Source organism: Aristolochia californica, unplaced genomic scaffold (assembly GCF_029961685.1).
Source record: "Aristolochia californica isolate CCGP_79_NKW_82.1479 unplaced genomic scaffold, dmAriCali1.0.hap1 SCAF_1, whole genome shotgun sequence".
Lineage (NCBI taxonomy): Eukaryota > Viridiplantae > Streptophyta > Magnoliopsida > Piperales > Aristolochiaceae > Aristolochia > Aristolochia californica.
Window position 1 is genome coordinate 5,897,662 of NW_027181770.1, and position 21,861 is coordinate 5,919,522.

A 21,861-nucleotide genomic window follows, 5' to 3' on the forward strand; every position below is an offset into this window, starting at 1 on the left:
ATATATGATACCAATTACAGAGGAAAATCCAATGTATCCTTTTGATGGGGATTGCAGGGGGAAGATGGGGCCCCATTCCCTTAATTCTAGCCGAGACATATCTCCAGACTTAATTACTTCTATCTTTCTTTCTGTAAAAAATACAATAGCCAGATCCCGACTGCGATCGATCACTCCTGAACCCTGAGCCATCAAATTTGTTAAGGGAAGCTCCAGAAAGCGAATCGGAGCACAAATCCAGCTGCAAACATCCAGTCATCGGGACTCAACGGCAGTCCCGAATCCATCTAATGCTTCAGATTCATGTTCAGAAGTCTAATTCGGATTGAAGAGATAAACTAAGAGCAAGAATAGAAGACACGAAGTAGGAGAAGAAGACTAAAGTAGCATGTTTACTGATTTATTTTTCTCGTACAATCGAAGAGTATATATGTATAAAACATATCAACTACAACACGCAGCGAGAGAAGCTTATGACATATGCAAGAAAGAGACGCAAAATATCAACCTTGAAATCATCGGAAACCTCTAGCTTTCTACGGCGTAAAGCATCCAAAAACAACGTCTACGGATGATTTTTCCGGGGTACTCACGACCGGGGAAGCCATGAATCCCGATTTTTCTGGGGTAGCTACCGGAGACCTGGCAGCAGAAAGCGTCTCAGGCCTCCTCTCTGTCTGAACCACAAGATGCTGCTTCATCTTCTTCATCTCCTGGCGTCTGATGACGTACGCCTCCGGGATGAATACATCCATAGCGAAAGAGAGAAAGAAGAATGAGATGAAGCGCAGAAGATAAACTTAAAGGAAGAAGAAGACACCCTGATCATCATTGACTTATTGGGCGTTGGATTGATGGAACCTTGCGTCAGTCTCTGTCTGCCTGGCCCTCGCTTCTGTACACACGTATCCATTCAACGGTGCCCGACAAGTTTTTTAATTATCTGCCTGGGATGAGCCCAATCTGGCCAAAGCCGGCAGTTTGATCAAACAAGCATTTCACGGGGACGTGTTGGACATTACTAGCTTTAAAGGAATTGAAGATAGCGACACTTTTCCCGTCTCTTTTGGTTTTTCCTTCGTATCAAGGCGATTGCAGGTCGGTCATATTTGTCTGGGTGCCCCATCTATTTCAAATAATTGTATCAGTTCCTTGGAATAATCCAAGAGGACGCTTAGCGATTCTTTGGCTATCTTGGATTTTTGTTTGGTTCGGTCTAAAGTTCTAAACTATAAGACGTTTCCTGTGAATATAATATTAGTGTTTGGCTATCTTCTTGAAGCGTAGAAATACATCATTGTTTATGTAGAGAATGATTTGATTTAAAATATTAGGCTATTAGTGCGTGCCGGTCAAGTGAAAGTGAATTTTGATTACAGTGTCACTTGACCTAGATACGTTAGTGCGCACATCAAGTGGATCAAAACTCGCCCAGGTGAATCAGGGTTCGTACCTAAATCCTAGTTCATCTACTTGAACTCACGTCTCGGCTCACTCTCGACCCGCAGCAGCTCTAACCTTCCCCTCCTACTTTCTTGTGTCAAGCTAAGGAAGAAAACGACCTGTGGAATTCCGGCGACACTCACACTGAGTTAAAAAAGTCGATACCCAATTCTCGAATCTCAAAGAAATCGGTAATGAGGATCAACAACAGCAATCACACGGCGGTGTCGTCATTGCCGGTAAATGTCCCTGACTGGTGGAAGATTCTTCATGAGGATTACAAAGACTCCTGAAGGAGAACCAAGTGGATGATGACGATGTGGCAGACAGAGACGATGTGTGTCTCCCGCCTCATGAGTTTCTAGCAAAGCAATTTGCCAGAACCCGAATCGCCTCTTTTTTTGTTCACAAAGGGGACTGGAGGACATTGAGAGAGGGATTTAGAATATAGATTCCCTTTTTTGTTGTTTCTAAGAATGGTTTTTTTCTATTTCCTCTGGCCAATTCAGAGGAGATGATTAGCGGTTGGAATTCTAACTGAAAAAGATGAATGTCTTTCAATTCTCATAAATATAGCATTTTTAGCTTTTCCCTGATTTTGTTCTCAACTAGAATCTAATATCTCTCACAAATCGATGCAAAAATGAAAATAAATAAATAATTTTTACAATTTCTGAACGGTTCATCATAAAGGGCATTTCGTACTGATCGTATTATCTACAGCGTAGGTGAAACTAGAGATTGAAGTGGCTGGCATATAATGAAAAAAAACATGATTCAAAGACGCTCTTTTGAATCGAAGTTTCGATTGCCAATTGCTCCCTTGTTTTAACCAACCAATTCTGGTTTAAATTCATTCGGTACAGAAATCCCAATTCTGGTTTAAGTTCTTTTGCTTAACACAATTTTCATTTTGGGTAGTGTACTTTACATCTACCACTTTCACTTACATCAGTTTATTCGCTTTCACTCACTTGCACTTACTTGCACAAACCCCCCTAAAATAATTTATTATATGTTTAATTTATTTTTTTTACTTTTATAAATTTATATTAATTTATGTTATTTTGTTGTTTTTATAATTTTAACAGTGACTTTTTGCATTGTACTTCCTAGTATTGACAAGTTCTAATGATCCATTCAACACCTATTACTCATTCTAAATATAGCAGATAACCGAATGGACCTCAAGTTATTAAAACAGGACATTTAACCAATTAATGGCATCTCTATTCTGACAACTTCTGCATTAGCGATATAAATTAACAATACAACAACTTTGTTGGACAGATGCAGAGAAGATCTAAGTCAATGGATAGTCTTGGAATATGGGCCCAAGTCCATAAGACCAAGGAAGACACATACATCTAAGAAATATGGAAGATGGGTTCAAGGTCCCAGACCCATATAATGATGTCATGATGAGTCTTACACAATAAGAAGTTTTACAGAGCCAAAATTATTATGGAAGCAATTTTCATTGAAGAGTTTCAGTTTAAAGGTGTTTTAGTCATGTTAGTCTTCTATTTGTATTAGATTATTTAATTATGCTAAGACTTATCTTTTAAATATTAGAGTTTATGTGTAATTGGGACAAAGGTAGTTTAATTGTAATTGGATTCTACTACCTTTCTCTATTATAAATAAAGGTTCCTGTACTGATTACATCAAGTCAATGAAGTATTTATCTTTTTCATAAATTCAACATGGTATCATAGCAGGTTCTGTGAGTTGACTTGGTCAACCCACAGAGGTAATGTGATGTTTTCTGATATATTATCTTTAGCCGTTTAGGTTCGAATTTATCTTTTTTTTAGTCTTTATACCAATTATTTACTTTACGTGTTCACCTATGTACTGTTATTATATTTTCGGGAGTTTATGGTTCATGACCGGCGACCGCTTGTCTCCCTCTTTGCTGCATTATTGTCTTTGCCAGCCTTACTGCTATCGAGCCATCTAGTTTTCGGAAAATCATCCGAGATTGTCTCTCCTGGCCTCTCCGTTCACTGCTAAATCAAGGAAGTTGTTGGTCCGTGATCTCTGTCGTGAACAACAGTGTTGTTACTCTTCTTGCTGAAGAAGACGACCTTACTGTGAGACTATCGAGTCCTGCTTCTAGTTTCTGGTCCTACTTGCCGGGAGCGGATTAATCATCCTGGCATTACGGGAAGATTTACTACCATCTCCACTATTATTATTGTCAGATATGGCAGCCTCTGTTTATCATTTTCTTCCGCTGACAGGATTTTATCATCGATCGGATAGTGTCCTTCGTTGTTATTTCGCTATTGCTTCTTCGGGAAATTAATGTTGTTAATCCGAAAGATATGTCCTCTGTTGGTCTTGTTGTCGTCGTGTCGTTGACCCTAATTTATTGTCATTGTTGGAGAAGATGACACTATTCCGGTGTTTTGAATCTTTCCGAGGTATCGACAGCAGGAGTTTGATCTTGTTGGTTCGTCGCCACACTATTCGAAAACCAGAGCTCTTTGGAGAAGAAGACACACTATTGCTAGATTTTCATTGTTCTTTGTTCCCAACGTCGATTACACTATGGTTGCAACAAACCTAATTATTACTAATTTGAGTTATCTCCTTCAACCATCATCCTGAGCGTTGTTGTTTCGCTCTGTTCAGAAGCGGGGATCGTCACGAGGAGGAAGATGATGAAAAATCATGTTCCCTAACTTAGGAAACTGGTTTCAATTGAGAGCTAGCCCAACCCAGACCAAACCTTGCCAGGTGAACCCAGCAAATCGAGCTACCCTTCTAGCTACTATCGAGCAACACCATTCCACCAAGTTAACTCGGGCCAAATCAGCGAGTCAACTTAGGTCTGGGTCAAGTGACTCAGCCCACTTGTTTTCTACCTCGGTTATACGGGTCCGGGTCCCGAGTTCTTTACCTATTTCTTTCGTGACTCAGCTTTGGTGATACATAACTCGACACAACTCGATTTTCTTTATCACAGATTGGATTATTATTTTAAAACATTGGTAGCTTATTCCTTGGTCAACATGCTATTTGGTGCATAGACTCGCATCAAATTATTTTATGGGACGTTAGATTTTCATTATTTGGTACGGGTTATTGGGCCCAGGCCCATTTCAACTACAGTTTTTGTCTCTTCGGATGAGACATTATTATAGAAGAAATGGTGGCCTCAACTTACTTATTACCTATAGATTATTTGACAATTTTACTCCTACCATCCTTTATTTGACTCCCACATACATCTTTGGGCCAACCTCTTGTGTGTTACTTCAGTTGGTGTTTAAAGTCATCATATATATGGGTGTTTGAAGTTCATGGAGACTTTTTTATATATATACCCGTGGGTCTTTTATCATCATCTTATGAATGACAGACATTACCCACTTACCACCTATTTCTACCTTTGAGAGTCGGTGCCCGGGTTGGGACACTGTGATGGAGGAGCTTATTACTACATCTATATTATTTGGTTCAAGCTAAGATCACTGCCATTATCTCACCCCCAACTTGAGAGGGAGTATTGGAAAATATGGAAGACTGTCATTTTATATGAAAATATCCAATACACCATTTGCAGTAAACTGAAAGTTCATAATGTTTTCTCACCCCCAACTTGAGGAGGAGTGTTAAAAGATGGGCCCAAACCCACACGACCAAGGAAAACCTACATATCTAAGTGTATTAGAAGCCCACACATCCAAGAGATGTAGAAGATGGGTTCAATGCCCATACAATGATGACATGATGAATTTTACACAATAAAAAGTTTTACAGAACCAAAATTATTATGAAAGCAAATCTCATAGAAGAGTTTCAATTTAAAAATGTTTTAATCATGTTAATCTTCTATTTATATTAGATTATTTAATTATACTAAGATTTATAATTGTTAAAATTAAGATGTAATTGAGACAAAAATAGTTTAATTGTAATTAAACTATACTACCTTCTTCTATTATAAATAGATGTTTATGTACTCTGATTACATCAAGTCAATGAAATATTGCTATTTTTCATAACTTCAACATAGCTTTTTTACAAACCTCCTCATCATCGAAGTATGTACGGACATTCAAAAAACTCCCTGCCTTAGTTCCTGAAATTACTAGGCATTGAGCACAATTTGATCATACTGAACGCCCGATACTATTTTTGTTTCTACATTGTAAGGGTCAACCCAACCTGATGAAGCTAGGATGGCTGGCTGTGAAGAACGCGATAGATGAAACTGAATCGAAACATTGTTCTATTTACATTAGATGAATCAGTATGAACCATCCTGGCTGTGAAGAACGGGATAGATGAAACAGAATCGAAACATTGTTCTATTTACATTAGATGAATCAGTATGAACCATGGCAACCAAATAAAAAGTTTTACAGAACCAAAATTATTATGAAAGCAAATCTCATAGAAGAGTTTCAATTTAAAAATATTTTAATCATGTTAATCTTCTATTTATATTAGATTATTTAATTATACTAAGATTTATAATTGTTAAAATTAAGATGTAATTGAGACAAAAATAGTTTAATTGTAATTAAACTATACTACCTTCTTCTATTATAAATAGATGTTTATGTACTCTGATTACATCAAGTCAATGAAATATTGCTATTTTTCATAACTTCAACATAGCTTTTTTACAAACCTCCTCATCATCGAAGTATGTACGGACATTCAAAAAACTCCCTGCCTTAGTTCCTGAAATTACTAGGCATTGAGCACAATTTGATCATACTGAACGCCCGATACTATTTTTGTTTCTACATTGTAAGGGTCAACCCAACCTGATGAAGCTAGGATGGCTGGCTGTGAAGAACGCGATAGATGAAACTGAATCGAAACATTGTTCTATTTACATTAGATGAATCAGTATGAACCATCCTGGCTGTGAAGAACGGGATAGATGAAACAGAATCGAAACATTGTTCTATTTACATTAGATGAATCAGTATGAACCATGGCAACCAAATAAAAAGTTTTACAGAACCAAAATTATTATGAAAGCAAATCTCATAGAAGAGTTTCAATTTAAAAATATTTTAATCATGTTAATCTTCTATTTATATTAGATTATTTAATTATACTAAGATTTATAATTGTTAAAATTAAGATGTAATTGAGACAAAAATAGTTTAATTGTAATTAAACTATACTACCTTCTTCTATTATAAATAGATGTTTATGTACTCTGATTACATCAAGTCAATGAAATATTGCTATTTTTCATAACTTCAACATAGCTTTTTTACAAACCTCCTCATCATCGAAGTATGTACGGACATTCAAAAAACTCCCTGCCTTAGTTCCTGAAATTACTAGGCATTGAGCACAATTTGATCATACTGAACGCCCGATACTATTTTTGTTTCTACATTGTAAGGGTCAACCCAACCTGATGAAGCTAGGATGGCTGGCTGTGAAGAACGCGATAGATGAAACTGAATCGAAACATTGTTCTATTTACATTAGATGAATCAGTATGAACCATCCTGGCTGTGAAGAACGGGATAGATGAAACAGAATCGAAACATTGTTCTATTTACATTAGATGAATCAGTATGAACCATGGCAACCAAATACAAACGGTGTGTTCATCAAGTAAAACAATGTCTTTTTTTCAGAGAGAATATTTTGTTTATAATACCATATACCTAGAAAGATGTTGAAGCAGTTGACATTCGTTGTTTATTTCCAAGCATGATCACAATAACAGTCACATCGTCGTGATACTTTCTCCGCCTTCCCACTGGAATTCTCATAAGCTCCTCAATGCTAAAACCTACGCAAACACATCTCAACTATCAGTCGAAAAAATACTGTTATGCCACTTTCTGCTTATAAATTAACTGAAGTTTACCTCTCAACTGCATCAAGAAGTGAGTTATGCAGGAGAGGATTCAGTTACTGCAATAGTATGAATGAAATCAAAGACTGACTGCTCAAGATTGAGCAATGGTTGTTCAAACTAGGTATAGCACTTCTACAGTCAACAGACACGACATGAGAAGTAACACTCCTCTCAATAAAAGCAGAGAAAAATAACAATCTTATGAGGTCAGCATTCCCTGCTTATGGCAACAATGATTATCCATGACATGGCATATGTTAACATCATCATCGTTACCATCAGTACCACAATTGAGTTGATAAAATTCACAATAAATAACAGTTTAGATGTATTCTGAAATTCAACCAGAATCAATATTAAAAGATATACAAGAAGGTCCATATAAGCACACCTGCATTTTCTGCAGCTCTTTGCACTAACTGCTCAACCAGGTGCTTCGCAGGATCACCTGATGGATTAGCCTGAGTAAAAGAATAAACAAGCTCCACAACTTCATCATTGCTGAAGAAATCAAACAGCCCATCACTTCCTAAAACAACAAATGGATCATTCTCAGATACTCTATGGCTCTTAGTGAAAGGATGAGTATACACATAAGGTGGACTGCTCAGATTCCGTACACGAAGAATACCCATCAGAGCATCATTCATCTTGCTCTGCAAAGCAAGAATTAGTTAATGAGAATTGAATTAAAAGGCTAACATCCCACATTCCAGAATATGATAAAATATAGGACTAGAATTTGACCTTTTTAAGGTAACCAACTCCAAAAGCGCGGGTTAGCTTCAGCTTTCCTTTCACTCTTCCACCAACAATTGCTAAGGGGTCATCTGGATGATCAGCCAGAACCTTCTGGACCTCCAACTCATTATCAACAGTATGGGTTTCAGTGAGTTGGATAGCTTTCAATGATCCATCTTCACGAGAACTACACGTTGCCAGAACTGCTCTGCTGTCTCCTAAATTCAGTGTGTATAAGTTGTTTCCATGTAGAAGCACAGCCAAGACACAGGCTCCCACAGACACCAAATCAGGCCGATCTTCCATTTCTTGCTCAACCATAAACATAAAATCATTCTCAGCTTGTGCAAGAGCACGACAAAGGCATTCTATTACACCTTGACGGAATGGTTCAGATGAAAACAGTGTCTCCGTAGGATTCGGGAATGAGTGACAATCCTTTTCTTTATTACAAGACTCAATTTCAGTAGATAGAGATGAACTAGTCTTAGTGGGACCATGCCCATGTTGTTTAGAGCGCCACTCCAACAAATGCAAGTAAAAACCAATATTTTCATAGAGAGTTCCAGCAAGAAAATCTGCTGCATCTCTTCCATTGAATCCATCATATATTCCACAGAAAAGCCATCCATTTTCTTCAGAACACACAGCTTGGACCCTGTCTTCCCCGGCTGCTCCACCAGCCATTTGCACATCCATACCATTGAGGAGGCTTGACGATTCAATCTGTGTTGGAGCACTCCTGGGCATCCACAGACTTCTACCACTCTCAACCAGGTCATTCTCTGTTGACAAGCTTCCTCCCATGGTTGTTTGGCTGCTCTGAGACGATGAGGATAGCATGTCCAACCTGGACAGAGAAGGAGAAGAGGCCATTCTTCTAAAGGATTTTGGCGAGTCCAGACCCGGCAATATTTCCTCCCCAATGAGACCATTACAAATGTTTGTGTTGGCTAAAGTAGCATTAGCACTAAGAGCTGCCCCAGATAAACAAGAAAAAGAGCCGCTTCTTGTCCTAAAATTGGGGTTTTCTATTAGAATCCCTTCTGAAGACTCAAAATCAGGATTAAACAGGGATGCGTTGCCGTGATTAGTGTTGCACTGGTAGCCAAAACTAACACTAAGCTCTCTACTAGGATCAAGAACCTCTTCAGAGGCTTGCATTGTGTCTTGCAGGACAAAGGAGAAGTTATCTTATTTCAACTCAACCAAGACTTATTCTTTCTCGAATAGAAGATTTAGATCTCATGTGAGACTAAAAGACAGAGTTTCAAACATCTGGTGACAAAGTGAAGACACACCTGTAAAGTACCAAACTTTACAACTGTCAGAACAGATCATATAAAAAAATAGATAGTCTGCATTTGCACATGGATATGAGGTGTTAAAACACAAAGAACTAGATACATGGAAGTAATATTCTTCTTCAATAGGACTTACTTTCTCAAAATAGCTATTATAATTCCAAGAACTGCAACAATAACAAAAATAACTTATTTGCTAAGTGCACCAAACTGTATCACTCTGGGGCAATGTAAGATTGAGGCAGTTGCCATACCCAAACATATCACCAATACATACATATATTCATATCCATGCATTTATTACAGCATATAATCTGCAGATGTGAACAAAAAAAGAAGAAGTAAAAAAAATATAATTCTATTTATATACAGTGAACTAAAGGGCAGAGGTCTCCTTCAAAGCATCCTACAAGATTACTAGCCTCAATATCACATTAACAACTAATATAACATTTTTTAAGTGAAAGGCCAATAGCAACAATTTTGGTAGTAATTATACTAGAACTAAGTGATTATTGCAAAGGATAGTAACCAATCCAGCTAATGCAAAATCATTTACAAAGAATATTTTTTATGAAATAAACATCATAAAGCAGTTGATAAACACACATCACCAAAAAAACAGACATGAACCTGCAACTCTCATGTCTACCTCATCCAAAAAATGCATTAGGACCATAAAATGGAACTTACTAAGTACCTATGATGAAAGAATTCAAATAAGGCAGCTGTCTACCTCATCCAAAAAATTCTTTAGGACCATAAAATGGAACTTACTAAGTACCTATGATGAAAGAATTCAAATAAGGCAGCCAGCATGAAGAACACATGTTCAAGGATAACATCTTGTTGCCAGAGAAGAATAATGATAGGAGGAAAAAGGAAAAATGATATGAATAATCAGGAAAATGATTGAAATACAGATATACATCTTTAAAGAGTAAATAATTAAGATTGTTCGCAGGTTTCACAATGTTACAGGAAGGGAGACAGTTTGGAGTTCAGACAGATTGCAATAAAGAGAATAACATGAAAGAAACCAATGATACAATGGCCACCGGATTATATAGCATTAACATCCATTCTAGCAGCCTAGATGTATTTTTACTTTCCAAAAAATTGTTTTGTAAGACATTATAAGTTATGTTATTAATAACAAAATACGTTAAAACTGTCAAAAGCAATTTGTACCTTTCGGGGAAATGGTCTTCTCCTTAACAAACGAACCCATGAGAATACTGAAATTACAGAAGCTCGAATACACTCTTGAGTAACCTTTCTCTGCTCATAACATATCAGTATTCAAAAATGTAAGGAAACAATAAGGCATGGAAATGAAAATACAAAAATCACCCATGACCACAAAGATATGTTTTGTCCATGCTACAATACCCTTTTTTTCATCCTTTACATGAGACAATTGATGTGATTGTGGGACCATTCCATTTTCGCTGTTCCTTCAATTGTGTCCTTTACACAAACTAAATGCAGGTATTCCTGAAAAATAAGTAGAGGAGATACTCCTTTACACCTGAAATACTCCAGGTAAATAACAAGTATTCTTAGTATGAACGTTAGAGCCATGCTAGTTGCATAATCCATAGCACTTTCAGCAAAGACAAATGGAAACTTGTAATGTAGCAGGGTCTCACTGGGTCATCATATGCAATTCAACACAAAAGGTCCAACAGTAAACTAAATCAGCTTATCATAGAGAAAGCTAGGAAATAGTGACTAAATAATTTGAGAAGTGCATGCATATGAATGTTTGTCTCTTAGAAAGAACGCCTCCTAACCTCCGTGAACAGACAGGCTTAAATAACAGTTGAATATAATCATCTTCAGGTTTTGACTCATACAACTTAAACGAAGAGTAACTATTGATAGACGACACTGTTGTCAGATCGACTACAGATGAAGCGATATAACCTCGTAGAAAGGCAAATAGGAAAATAAGATATCCACCAAGATCTCTCAACATTCCATCAATTTTAAACCAACACGAGTAAAAATTTTCTAACTCTAGCTGAGTGATACACATTAAAATCCTGACAGCGATCAGCATTTTGATAAGGCAGACCAATCTACCAAGCAGATCGTTACAAAGACCAGACTCAAAGCATATATCAATAAATATTGCCTAACAGCGTATCAGCTACCAGAACGACGAAGAAAGTCTAACCCTTGGAGAGGTGAAAGCATATAACTCGAGCGTCAAACTTATCCAAAAATCACATAACACTATTTCATCATTGTCGTCTCACTGTCCTGTAACATGATATGAAAACCCTAAGCTAATGCACAACAGCTAATTCAACGAATCGAAAAAGGTGAAGTACCGTGAAGATCTACCATATCTAAGGCAATCAACAACATAGCCAGTACTTGAAAGTCGAAAGAAACATTTTCTCAACCGCAACATAAAAGGTATCCAAGTACACAAAAGTCGCTTTGCTAAAGAAAACAAAAAGATCGAAAAACAAATCTATAAACTAAGATTCATGGCAAGCTCGATTATAAACTTACAAAAGAGATCGCACAGCACCGACCTTCGAAAGACGAGCTTTACATAAATAATAGGTACTCCAGCACAGACGATATATAAGGACACCAAGAAGAGAGGTCTCGAAAGTCTTGCAGTAGGCGGAGATGAATCAAATCTCCAATGGCGTTCGAGTAGTGTATCAACAGCGAAGAAAAAACAGGGAGGAAAACCGAAAGCAGTTGACCTTCTCGAATTGAACTGGAGAAGATTAAAAATTCGGAGGGGAGAATATATCGTGCCGGGTTGGTTTATGAGGCGCCTCGTCGCGCCCGTACCGGTAGAGGAAACGCCAAGGAGCGGGACCTAGAGGCGAAGAGACCAATCCAGCCGATAGGATCCGGCGGTAAATGTGCATAACGCATAAGGACCGGTTCCGCCCGTGCTCAGAACGATCTGCGGAACCCGCGGAAGGCTTAGCGGCTTTCGCTAATTACATTACTTTAGATCCGTTGGTTCTAGGATCCGATAACTGTTTAAGAAACGAATTAATCAACTACGGACGTGTGCCATCCACACTCGAATCTCAAAAGCCCGAGATTTTAACGATACCACCGAACGCGGGGGCGTGGAACCGAAGGTCCGATAGAGAGCAGTTCCTACTGGCAGCATCAGTTAATAAATTGTCAATCGAGAAAGGTCGAAATCATCTAAAATTAATCCCTCACTTCACCGTCGCTACTCGAACAAGTTAGATCCCCTTAAAAGCCAGTTTCGACGGAACCAGAAAAACGCAAGCAATCAAAGCGCGGAGCTCCAGATCTGGTGATGCTGTTCCATCCACCCAACGACCTCTCCCTGTTTTTCTGAATCGATTGCTGGTGTTTTTATAAGCTAATCAAAAGAGGAAAGTCGGCAAGACGAGAGAGGATTATTACACGAAAGTTTAAAGCCAGATCTATCACGTTTCAGCAGACGACCTTAACAGATGTCGAAGAGCCACAAATGGATGGAAAAGATACTCTGCTTTACTGTGCTTTTTTCGTCATTATATGGAGGAGCCTTTTCACAGGAGACATGATGTGCTGCATATTTTAGACAAAAGGAGGGATTGGTTGGAGACTCTTTTCCCCATCTTTTTCTGTGATTTGGAATTGACACGACGATGGGAGATTTTGTTCTTGTGGTCTTTGTTGTGTAATGAAAGTTTTTTGAGTTGTGGAAAGTTGAGAGGGATTTTTTTTTTCTTTAAGTTTTTTGTTGTCGTTTTGGAATGAATGTCACGGAAAGTGGAGATGGGTGGAGTTGAGTAGAGGCGTGCAGAGACCGTGAGTTCATAACCACGGGCATCTTTCAGTGAGTCTTCAGTGGACAGTTTACAGAAAAAGTCCAGAAAAGTTACAGGTTTGAAATATCGTCTCCTGTGTCTAAATTTCTTTAACCTTATCGTTTTCTTGTAGGAGCAAACTAGAGTAGGAACTGAAGAACCCGCGATACGACTTAGGAAATAACGTTTCTCTGAGAATTTGATGTAAACCTCCTGGACAAGGTCGTACGTCGTTTCCATGAGGGAACAGCTGCGCAATTTCCAGAGAGACGAATGTCCACCGTTGGGTGTCATCACTCTCGTGAAGGTGGGTCAGGTGAGCTGCACTTTCAGTCTTTCACGTACAAAAATCTGACCCATCAATGTGTGCGGTTGAAAGTTTAGCAATAATTTTTTTTATAAAATTATAAATGATATGAGATTCTATCTTTGATTTAATCTTTTAATTGAATCTTTGCACATAAATTTGATTAGAGTTTGAGTATTCTCTATGCTTTGACCATTGAGAGTTTTGTGTTTGAACATTTGGTCAACTAGTAATAAGAGTCCTTCAATCTTAATCACCAGTATATGCCCACGATCTAGACAATCAATCAGAGTTCTGTCAATGCCTGCCTTCAAGACTTCGTTTTTCAAAATGATGGACTAGCATTTCCTTATGCTTGGCCACGCATATAGTTGATTTGTTTTGATGCATTGGATAAATTGTAGCCCAACATGTACAAATAGCTTTAATTGAGTTCATTTACTTTAGTCAAGTCTCGTTCAATTCTTGTATATGATACTTTCTCTAGATCTCTTTATATCATTCTTAAATGTCAAAATAGTACGCTAGCATACAACATGATCAATCATCTATATTACACATAACTTATAAAGCATGATAGATCATTGTTTCTAAGTATAATCAATCATACAAATATTGCCAAGAAGATGCTATAAAGCATGATCGATCATCCCATGTTGCACGATCAATCATATAGTTACATGGCCAGTTATATAAAACATGATCGATTAATCGAATTGGGTCAATCAATCAATAAAGTTTCTAAAATGTTGAAAACTCGTGGATTGATGTTTTGATTTATCAATAGGCTTAAGAAACCTCAAAAGTACAGTTGTTATACATGGTTGATCTATTATAACTTTCCAATAATCAATCAACACTTTTTGCAACTTTCAGTAATAGGCAAAAAACGACTAGTTTTGTTGGAAAACTTATAAATAGGCCTTCAAACTCATAGAGGATTAAGAGTTGAAAGATTATTTTTAGGTTTTACAAACTAATAAATAGGGCCCCAAACCCCTGAAAGATTATTTTTTAGCTTAAAATTCTGATTTTACCCTTTTGAAGAGAAAAAAACTCGAAATTTATTCAAATCCTTCCTTTTCTCTTCCCTTTCTTTGTATTCAAAGTTTCATCAAACTCCTATATATCTCATATCTAGTGCTTAAAGTTTTAGATGTTTGGATCTCACTTAGAGAAAGGCTATCTCTCCAAATTTAAAGTTGTAAGTTTGTTTTATACTTTTGTATCTTATTTCTTTTGTAGAGGTTGTCTAATACCTTAAAGAGATCAATTAGCAGTCTAGAGCCTGAAATTTAGAAAAGGGAGTGCCCGATAGAACCAAAATCTAGTTATCGGCGAGATCAATTTGTATAATTGGGGATTGCACATGGCTTATAAAGAGCCTGAATTCTCTTTGTATTTTTAGGTAGGGGTGACATCGAATCGAGCCAAGCCCAAACCTGCCTATGTTCGAGTTGGGCTTAATTTATATATTTTGAACTTGAGCCTAAAATTGTAATCGAGCTCGAGCCCAAAAATTTTAACCGAGTTCGAGCTCAAACCTACATTTTAAACTTTGCATAAAATACATGTCAAATAAACTATATATAAAATTATGCTTACATTTTACATAAAATTGGACATGACCTCTACCTAAAATAGGGCATGACCTCTACCTAAAATTGGGCATGACCTCTACCTAAAAATGGGTTTAACCTCTATACATTAACCCTACATAAAATTGTCTATGCACCTTAATGATAAGATAATTTTCTCCTTCTAATCAGTATAATTGTCTCCATTTAGAGGAATAATATAGGAAAAATCAAAATTTAGAACAAATAAATTTTGAACAATTGTAAAATAAACAAAAAATTTACTAGAACATGCAATGAAGCCAAATATTGAATATTTATCTATGTAAATAAACTCAAACAAATAAATCAATATGTCATTATAATCTTTCATGTGGGCTTAGATTATAATTCATAAACGATTTATATCACTTTATGAATCAAAATTTGGCTGTCAAAAATTCTCTAGGCCAATGGCCAATTAGAATTTTTTTTTTTAGTATTTCTATCTCATCCTGATTAATGGCTTAAACATTTAAATTGTGGGGTTAAATAATTATATCTCCATAAGTAATCACAAATTTTTATGTCATTAACGTTATGTGGTTAAGTTTAATGTCACTAGACGTTTTCATAATTAAGAATGTCATGGCTATTATTCAATTATTTAAATGTAAAACAAAAATATGACATCAAGATAATTGACTAAAATTGATGCCAATTATTAATTCCTTATATTTAGGTCAATCAAAATATATATATAGAAAATTAAGTATGCATAAAAGAATAACTAAAATTTTCATAAATATGCATTTATAAATTTATATTTGCATGTAAATTTATTTAATTCATACTAAGTAAATGAGAAATGGAATAAATAATAAATATATTGATTTTCTAGTTATTCAAATATCTATTAAATGTATCCAAAGATATCACTCAAGGAGAGATGGATTAGAGATCATTTTCTTAAATTTTAAGTTGAGCTCTTGGGTTCAAATCATACACACAACAATAAAAAATTTATTTTTTTCTTAGGATTTTCGAGTTGATTGGGCGAGCCCGAATCAACTCAGTTCGAACCCTAAGGTCATCTTGAACCTCCAGCCCTACATCAGCCTCCGTCACCACCTCGACATCAGCCACCGTCATAATCAATGAGGGCACACCCAGCAAACAAAACTTTCCTCCCCAAATTTTAAACCCGCAGAGCCAAGAACACACGACGAAGGCTCCACTGCTGGGAGGCCTCAACGAACTCCAATGGGCCGTTAGAGATATCCTTCTATTCAAGACCGTCTACAAGCTCTAGTGCAACATTGCCTCCGAGCCTACCTTCCTCAAAATTTACATGAGCAGAGCTCCCTCGTTACGCCTATTGGTCATCGTTAGCTATGAAGACCTAGATCGAGGATGATATCTCCATTGTGCCTGTGTTTCAAACGAATTGATGTGCTTCCAAAATCTCGACAAATCCTTTGCCATTGCTAACCCAACTCTTCGCAAATCTCTCTATCTCCCACCAGTTCACCGCCATCGCATAACCTAGCTTCGGCTACATCCTCTCCACCGAGGAATACAAAGACGCCAAAGAGGGAAAATGCCGAAGAATGAAGATGAGTAGACGACGAAGAGGGAAGACGTCTCGAATCCCTGATTCGTTACTCCCCAAAATTGAAGCCCGAAGACAAAACAGAGTCAAAGAGAGGAAAAAGAAGTTTGCCGAAAATGTTAGGGCTCAGCCCGAAATTACTCGTTAAGTAACGATCCGACTCGTGAGCCGCCTAACCGAACCGCGGTTCGCTCGAGTTCGGCTCGTTTACTTAAACGAGCCCGAACCTCATCTCAAATTCGATTCGAGTTCGGGAATTTTTGAGCCAAACCGAGTTAGGACTGAGTTGAGCTCGAGCTATTTGCAAACTGGCTCAGTTCGATGCCAGCCCCATTTTCAGGTAATAGAACAATTAGTAAAAAAAAAAATTAAGCAATAGCTCTTAGATGATGACTACCATGAGGGGACATCGAAAATAAAAAACCTATGGTATGTGTTTGTGTTATTACTTGTCAAAGTTTTTTTTAGCATTCCATATGCTTTAAATTTTATATTTAGACTCTCAATTTACACTCTTGAGAAGCTATGACCAACTCTTTATATTAAACATAACATAATTTATTATAAATAATATAATCACAATAAGTATAGGAGAAAGTTGACTTCTCCCAAAGGGAGAGGTGTTTCTGCCAACGAATTTGATGACACTGACAATTTTCATTTTTTTATTTTTTGGCATAGATCATTTTTCTTGTAGTGATGCTACATAATTCATACTACATGAAATTTACAAAATTATTTTACGTAATAAAATAAAAAAAGAAAACAAATATCTAAGTCAATATAGGCTTAAGTGTACTTCTATTTTTACCATCAAAATTCGAATTGAATGACTTAAAAATTGATTTGTTCCTATTTTATATTTATTTATTATTGTATACATGCATGTTGAAGTTATTTTAAAATTTATATTTGTTTACTTTTAGTGAAAATTGATATAATACCATTATTTTAGAAATAATAAAATAAATGATATTATTTTAAATAAAATAATAATTTAAGGAAGAAAAAATGAGGGCAACCAACCCCTTTTCTTCCTAATATACTTTACTAAATTTATTTTCGTGTCTAATAATATGAGATGTTATTGTAGGATGGGTAGTGTTAAAAAATCAGCCCATAACATGCTAAGTAGGGACAAGGTTATGGGATTGGGCAAATCATGGTTAAGCACAAGGATCAGTCATGTAGACCCTTGAATCAAGTGGCTAGGGACCAATTACAGGCGACGCTCGTGATGTGTCTGGAGCACGATTTACAGCTCTCTGAGAGGTTGTAACGCGGGTTTAAAGGCTTTTCTCCGAGCCATTTCGTCTTCTGTCACCGCAACTTCGTGTCTCCTCCTCAACCAATATCGCTTGTTCATTTATCGTTTACCCTCCCAAAACGCAATCTGCAAATGATCTGTGGGCGTTGGCTGGGGTTAGACGACCCCTCCAGCTCTCCACGACCTTCCCTTTCGGAATTTCACTACAATGGTCGAATGTCTCGCTTGCGCCATCGATGCTCGCCTTCCCCGGCGCCTGCTTTGCGCTTCCCGAACTAGGCTGGATTCGCGCGAAGCGCTCATTCATCTCCAGACATGTCGCAATTTTAGACAGCTCAAGCTAATGCACGCTCAAATCCTCAAGAACGACCTCATCCACGACCACATCCTCGTCACCAAGCTCATTCGCCTCTGCTCCTCCTACCGGAAAGTTGATTACGCTATCAAACTGTTTAACCAATTAGAGAACCCTCTCACCTTCACATGGAACATCATGATACGGGCCTATACTCTGAACGACTCTCCTGGCGATGCGCTGCTTCTCTACACCCTCATGATCAGTTGTGCGGTTCCGCCGGACAAATTCACCTTTCCCTTTGTCATCAAGGCTTGCTCCTATGCTCCCTCGGTTAAGCCGGGAAAGGTTATTCATGCTCACGTCATTAAATCCGGTTTTCCGAGTGATACCTATGTGCAGAATACCCTCATGGACGTGTACCTGAAATTTGGTGTTCTGGATGATGCCCGTATAGTGTTTGACAAAATGCGCGTGAAAAATGTTGTTTCTTGGACGACCATGGTCTCGGGGATGGTTGCATGCGGGGAATTGGAAGCATCTCGTGGGGTTTTTGAACATATGCCGGTGAGAAATGTGGTAGCTTGGACAGCCATGATTAACGGCTACTCACGCATCGGACAAGTACGCGAAGCGTTTGAATTTTTTCATCAAATGCAGCGGGAGAATGTGAGACCGAACGAGTTTACATTGGTGAGTTTGTTAATAGCTTGTACAAAGTTGGGGAGCTCGAAACTGGGTTCTTGGGTTCATGAATATGCCAAAAAGGAAGGTTTCAAAATGGGCGTTTTTCTTGGAACTGCTCTGATCGATATGTACAGTAAATGCGGCAGCATAGACAACGCGCTGAAGGTGTTCAATGTAATGCCGAAGAGGAACCTAGCAACCTGGAATGCCATGATCACGAGTTTGGGGGTGCATGGGCACGGAAAGGAAGCACTTTTACTCTTCAGCGACATGGAGAAGGCTAGTAAAATTAAACCGGATGAGATTACTTTCGTAGCTGTACTGTCCGCTTGTGTACAGGCCTGTCTAGTGGAAGAAGGCTGCTCTTACTTTGTAAGCATGAAGCATCGGTACGGTATTCAGCCCACCCTTGAGCATTACAGGTGTATGGTTGAGCTCCTGGGTCGAGCTAGTATGATACTAGAGGCGCATGAACTGGCGAAGAACATCCTGAATTCAGATATTGGCATGTCGGGAGGATTGCTTAATGCCATTGCCAGCAGAAGCAACGCATATAGCTATGCCGATATGAGCGAGCGGACAGGCTCAGGTGCTTCGACTGGGAGGTTGGGTAGACTGAACAGAATCTCTGCTTGTGAAACAGTGATCGCATTTGTTCAAGCCAATGTAAATAAATTGTGAGCAGAAGAGTGTAAAAAGAGATGCTTGCAAGTCAAGCTTGTATCAGACACCGAATCCCTCATTTGGAGAAAAAAAATAATACCTACCTTCAGACGTTACAGCCTTTCTTTCTGAATCTGTTACTGCTATTCGCTATTGGCCATGAGACCCAACTAAATTCCTGCTCCACCCAACTCTAATGGAAACACAAGTAATAATGGTAATTAATTGAAAAATATGAAGCAATTAAATATTAGCTCCAGAACTTAACCTGATTCTTCAAAGAGGCACATTAAATTTAAGAAGGCGGCGTTGTAATAATCGGGTAAATGGAGGTTGTTTGTTACTCCTTCAGTCTACAGTTCTCTTCTTGTGTCTGGACCTAATCTGCGTCGAGTATTAAAGGCGAAGCTAGGGTTAGCGATAGATCGGAGGTAGGAAATCCAGTGTGAGAGTGGAAAGATGCCGGCGGGTCACGGTTTGAGGTCTCGAACTCGAGATCTCTTCTCCCGGCCGTTCAGGAAGAAGGGTTACATTCCCCTTACGATCTACCTCCGAACATTCAAGATCGGTGATTATGTTGATTGACATCAAGGTGAATGGTGCAGTGCACAAGGATATGCCTCATAAGTTCTATCACGGCCGTACCGGTACGGTCTGGAACGTTACCTAACGGGCCATTGGCGTCGAGATCAACAAGCAGGTTTTGATTCTTCTGTTTTATTTGATCATTTCTGTAATTATTGACTTATTAACACATGGATTTATCGCGTGCTTTTACCTGAATCTCTGCCTTTTGTTTTAATGGACTTTCTGCTGCTAACTGCTCCGTTTTCATTAGAGCTGTTAGGTTTTCCTGTGGATGAACTAACGTTTAGTTTTGGATGTTCGAGTTTTAATTCTCTTAAGCATTTTTATGGAAGACCTATATTGGAGAGTTTATAGGAAAGTGTCTTTTTTTGCTTGAGGGAAGTTTCCATCTGAGGTTAAAGTTGTAGACACTATCAGATAATCTTATTAATGTTTTGGGACTAGTAGCCCTACGCATTGCTTTGAACTTCCAACCATTATTCAGATTCCTCTGAGGTGCAATTTACCATTATCATGCGAGTTAAAATAATCGTTTGGGAGCTGTCAGTGATATTGCGGTCTTGCCGATTCTTGGGGACCAAATGCACTTGTACACTGACAGCGGCTACATGACTGTGGAACTGATAAGTTGAGGTCATAACTCGGTTCAGGTTAAGCATTTTGGATTCATTGCTTGTACATGATCTTGCTTCGAACTAGGTTGCCTTTGTATGATTTGATCAATGGCAGTTCTTATTTTCCATTGTCTTTTGAGCTGATGAATTTTGTTCATTAGTTCCCAGATTGGGGGTTATAAATGATTTTTTCTCTTTATTGGTTCTCACATCTTTAACTTATGAGATACTAAGTTAGAGTTGCTCTTGCCGATATCAATTGTGCCACCTTCCAGTTGATTTAGCGTAAAGCTGAACTATTACTGTTCAAGTCTACGACTGTTATTCTACTTTTATAAGAATTTTTAACTTTGATTCTATTTTAGACATTCCAGCTCATAGTCACAGTTCCCTTGGAAAGAGGGAATCGTATTCTTTTCTAAACTTTCCTGACAGCCTATCTGATAACTAGCTCTTTTCTGTTCGATATATGGAATTTGATCTTTTATCCATCTTTCTCATAAAATGTCTGTAAGCGAAATGTGCAAAACTGTTTAAAAAGTTATCTGTTGTTTATATAATCCAAATGTTAAAAGAATTACATAAGCTTTGAAAGGCATGAACTTCTCAAATTGCCATTTACCCTCCCCTGTCCTGTTTATGGTTTTTAATGCTCTTCACTTTTACTCACAATGACTTTTGTGTAAGATTGGTGCTTGTGGTGTTGGATATTAATTTCTTGGAATCGTAATAATCAGGTTGGGAACCGGATTATCAGGAAGAGAATTCATGTTAGGGTGGAACATGTTCAACCATCAAGATGCAGGGAAGAGTTCCGTCCGAGGAAAGTCCAAAATGATCAGTTAAAGGCGGAGGCGAAAGCACGCGGAGAGAAGATCTCTACAAAGAGGCAGCCGGAGGGCCCTAAGCCTGGTTTTATGGTTGAGGGTGCCACACTTGACACTGTGACCCCCATTCCGTATGTTAATGACCTCAAGGGTGGTTACTAATCTCCTTGCAGAGTGCTTGTCTGTTCTCTTCCATTTTTCAGACTGCACATTGTGTTACGATAGGTCATCCTTTTCATTGTTTTATTTTGTAATTACTTTTTAGCCTTTCATGTTATATACTTGCCTTCCTCTACT

The 21,861-nt window shown here is 37.9% G+C and overlaps 2 protein-coding genes and 1 pseudogene across 5 annotated transcripts; 2 read left to right on the forward strand and 1 right to left on the reverse strand.

Annotated features, from left to right (window-relative positions):
* Window positions 1–6,868: 6,868 nt before the first annotated feature.
* Window positions 6,869–12,108, reverse strand: LOC137957348 (probable protein phosphatase 2C 40). 4 transcript variants are annotated; one of them, XM_068805137.1, is made up of 6 exons: window positions 11,889–12,108; window positions 10,732–10,836; window positions 10,531–10,620; window positions 8,042–9,336; window positions 7,686–7,950; window positions 6,869–7,225 (listed from the first exon to the last, which is right to left on the reverse strand). In XM_068805137.1, exons 4-6 carry the CDS (start codon window positions 9,197–9,199, stop codon window positions 7,098–7,100), a joined length of 1,551 nt encoding a protein of 516 aa, XP_068661238.1. In that variant the 5' UTR covers window positions 9,200–9,336; window positions 10,531–10,620; window positions 10,732–10,836; window positions 11,889–12,108; the 3' UTR covers window positions 6,869–7,097. The 4 variants fall into 4 exon arrangements, with proteins under 4 accessions (XP_068661238.1, XP_068661214.1, XP_068661230.1 ...); XM_068805113.1 differs by having other exon boundaries at window positions 10,732–10,870; XM_068805129.1 differs by having other exon boundaries at window positions 11,866–12,108.
* A 5,858-nt stretch (window positions 12,109–17,966) lies between these two features.
* On the forward strand, window positions 17,967–19,651 carry LOC137957379 (pentatricopeptide repeat-containing protein At3g26630, chloroplastic-like). Its single transcript, XM_068805141.1, has one exon. The coding sequence runs from the start codon at window positions 18,099–18,101 to the stop codon at window positions 19,551–19,553; it is 1,455 nt and encodes a 484-aa protein (XP_068661242.1). The 5' UTR covers window positions 17,967–18,098; the 3' UTR covers window positions 19,554–19,651.
* A 288-nt stretch (window positions 19,652–19,939) lies between these two features.
* LOC137957395 (large ribosomal subunit protein eL21x/eL21w-like) lies at window positions 19,940–21,841 on the forward strand (annotated as a pseudogene).
* The last annotated feature ends 20 nt before the right edge of the window (window positions 21,842–21,861 follow it).

What these genes read in the sequence shown, in the direction of transcription:
- LOC137957348 (XM_068805137.1), bottom strand. Translation starts at nt 9,199, where the DNA reads ATGCAAGCCTCTGAAGAGGTTCTTGATCCTAGTAGAGAGCTTAGTGTT. An exon ending in GAGTTGGTTACCTTAAAAAG is followed by an intron (nt 7,951 to 8,041) that starts GTCAAATTCTAG and finishes CTTGCTTTGCAG; the next exon opens with AGCAAGATGAATGATGCTCT. An exon ending in AAGAGCTGCAGAAAATGCAG is followed by an intron (nt 7,226 to 7,685) that starts GTGTGCTTATAT and finishes GTGTTTGCGTAG; the next exon opens with GTTTTAGCATTGAGGAGCTT.
- LOC137957379 (XM_068805141.1), top strand. Translation starts at nt 18,099, where the DNA reads ATGGTCGAATGTCTCGCTTGCGCCATCGATGCTCGCCTTCCCCGGCGC.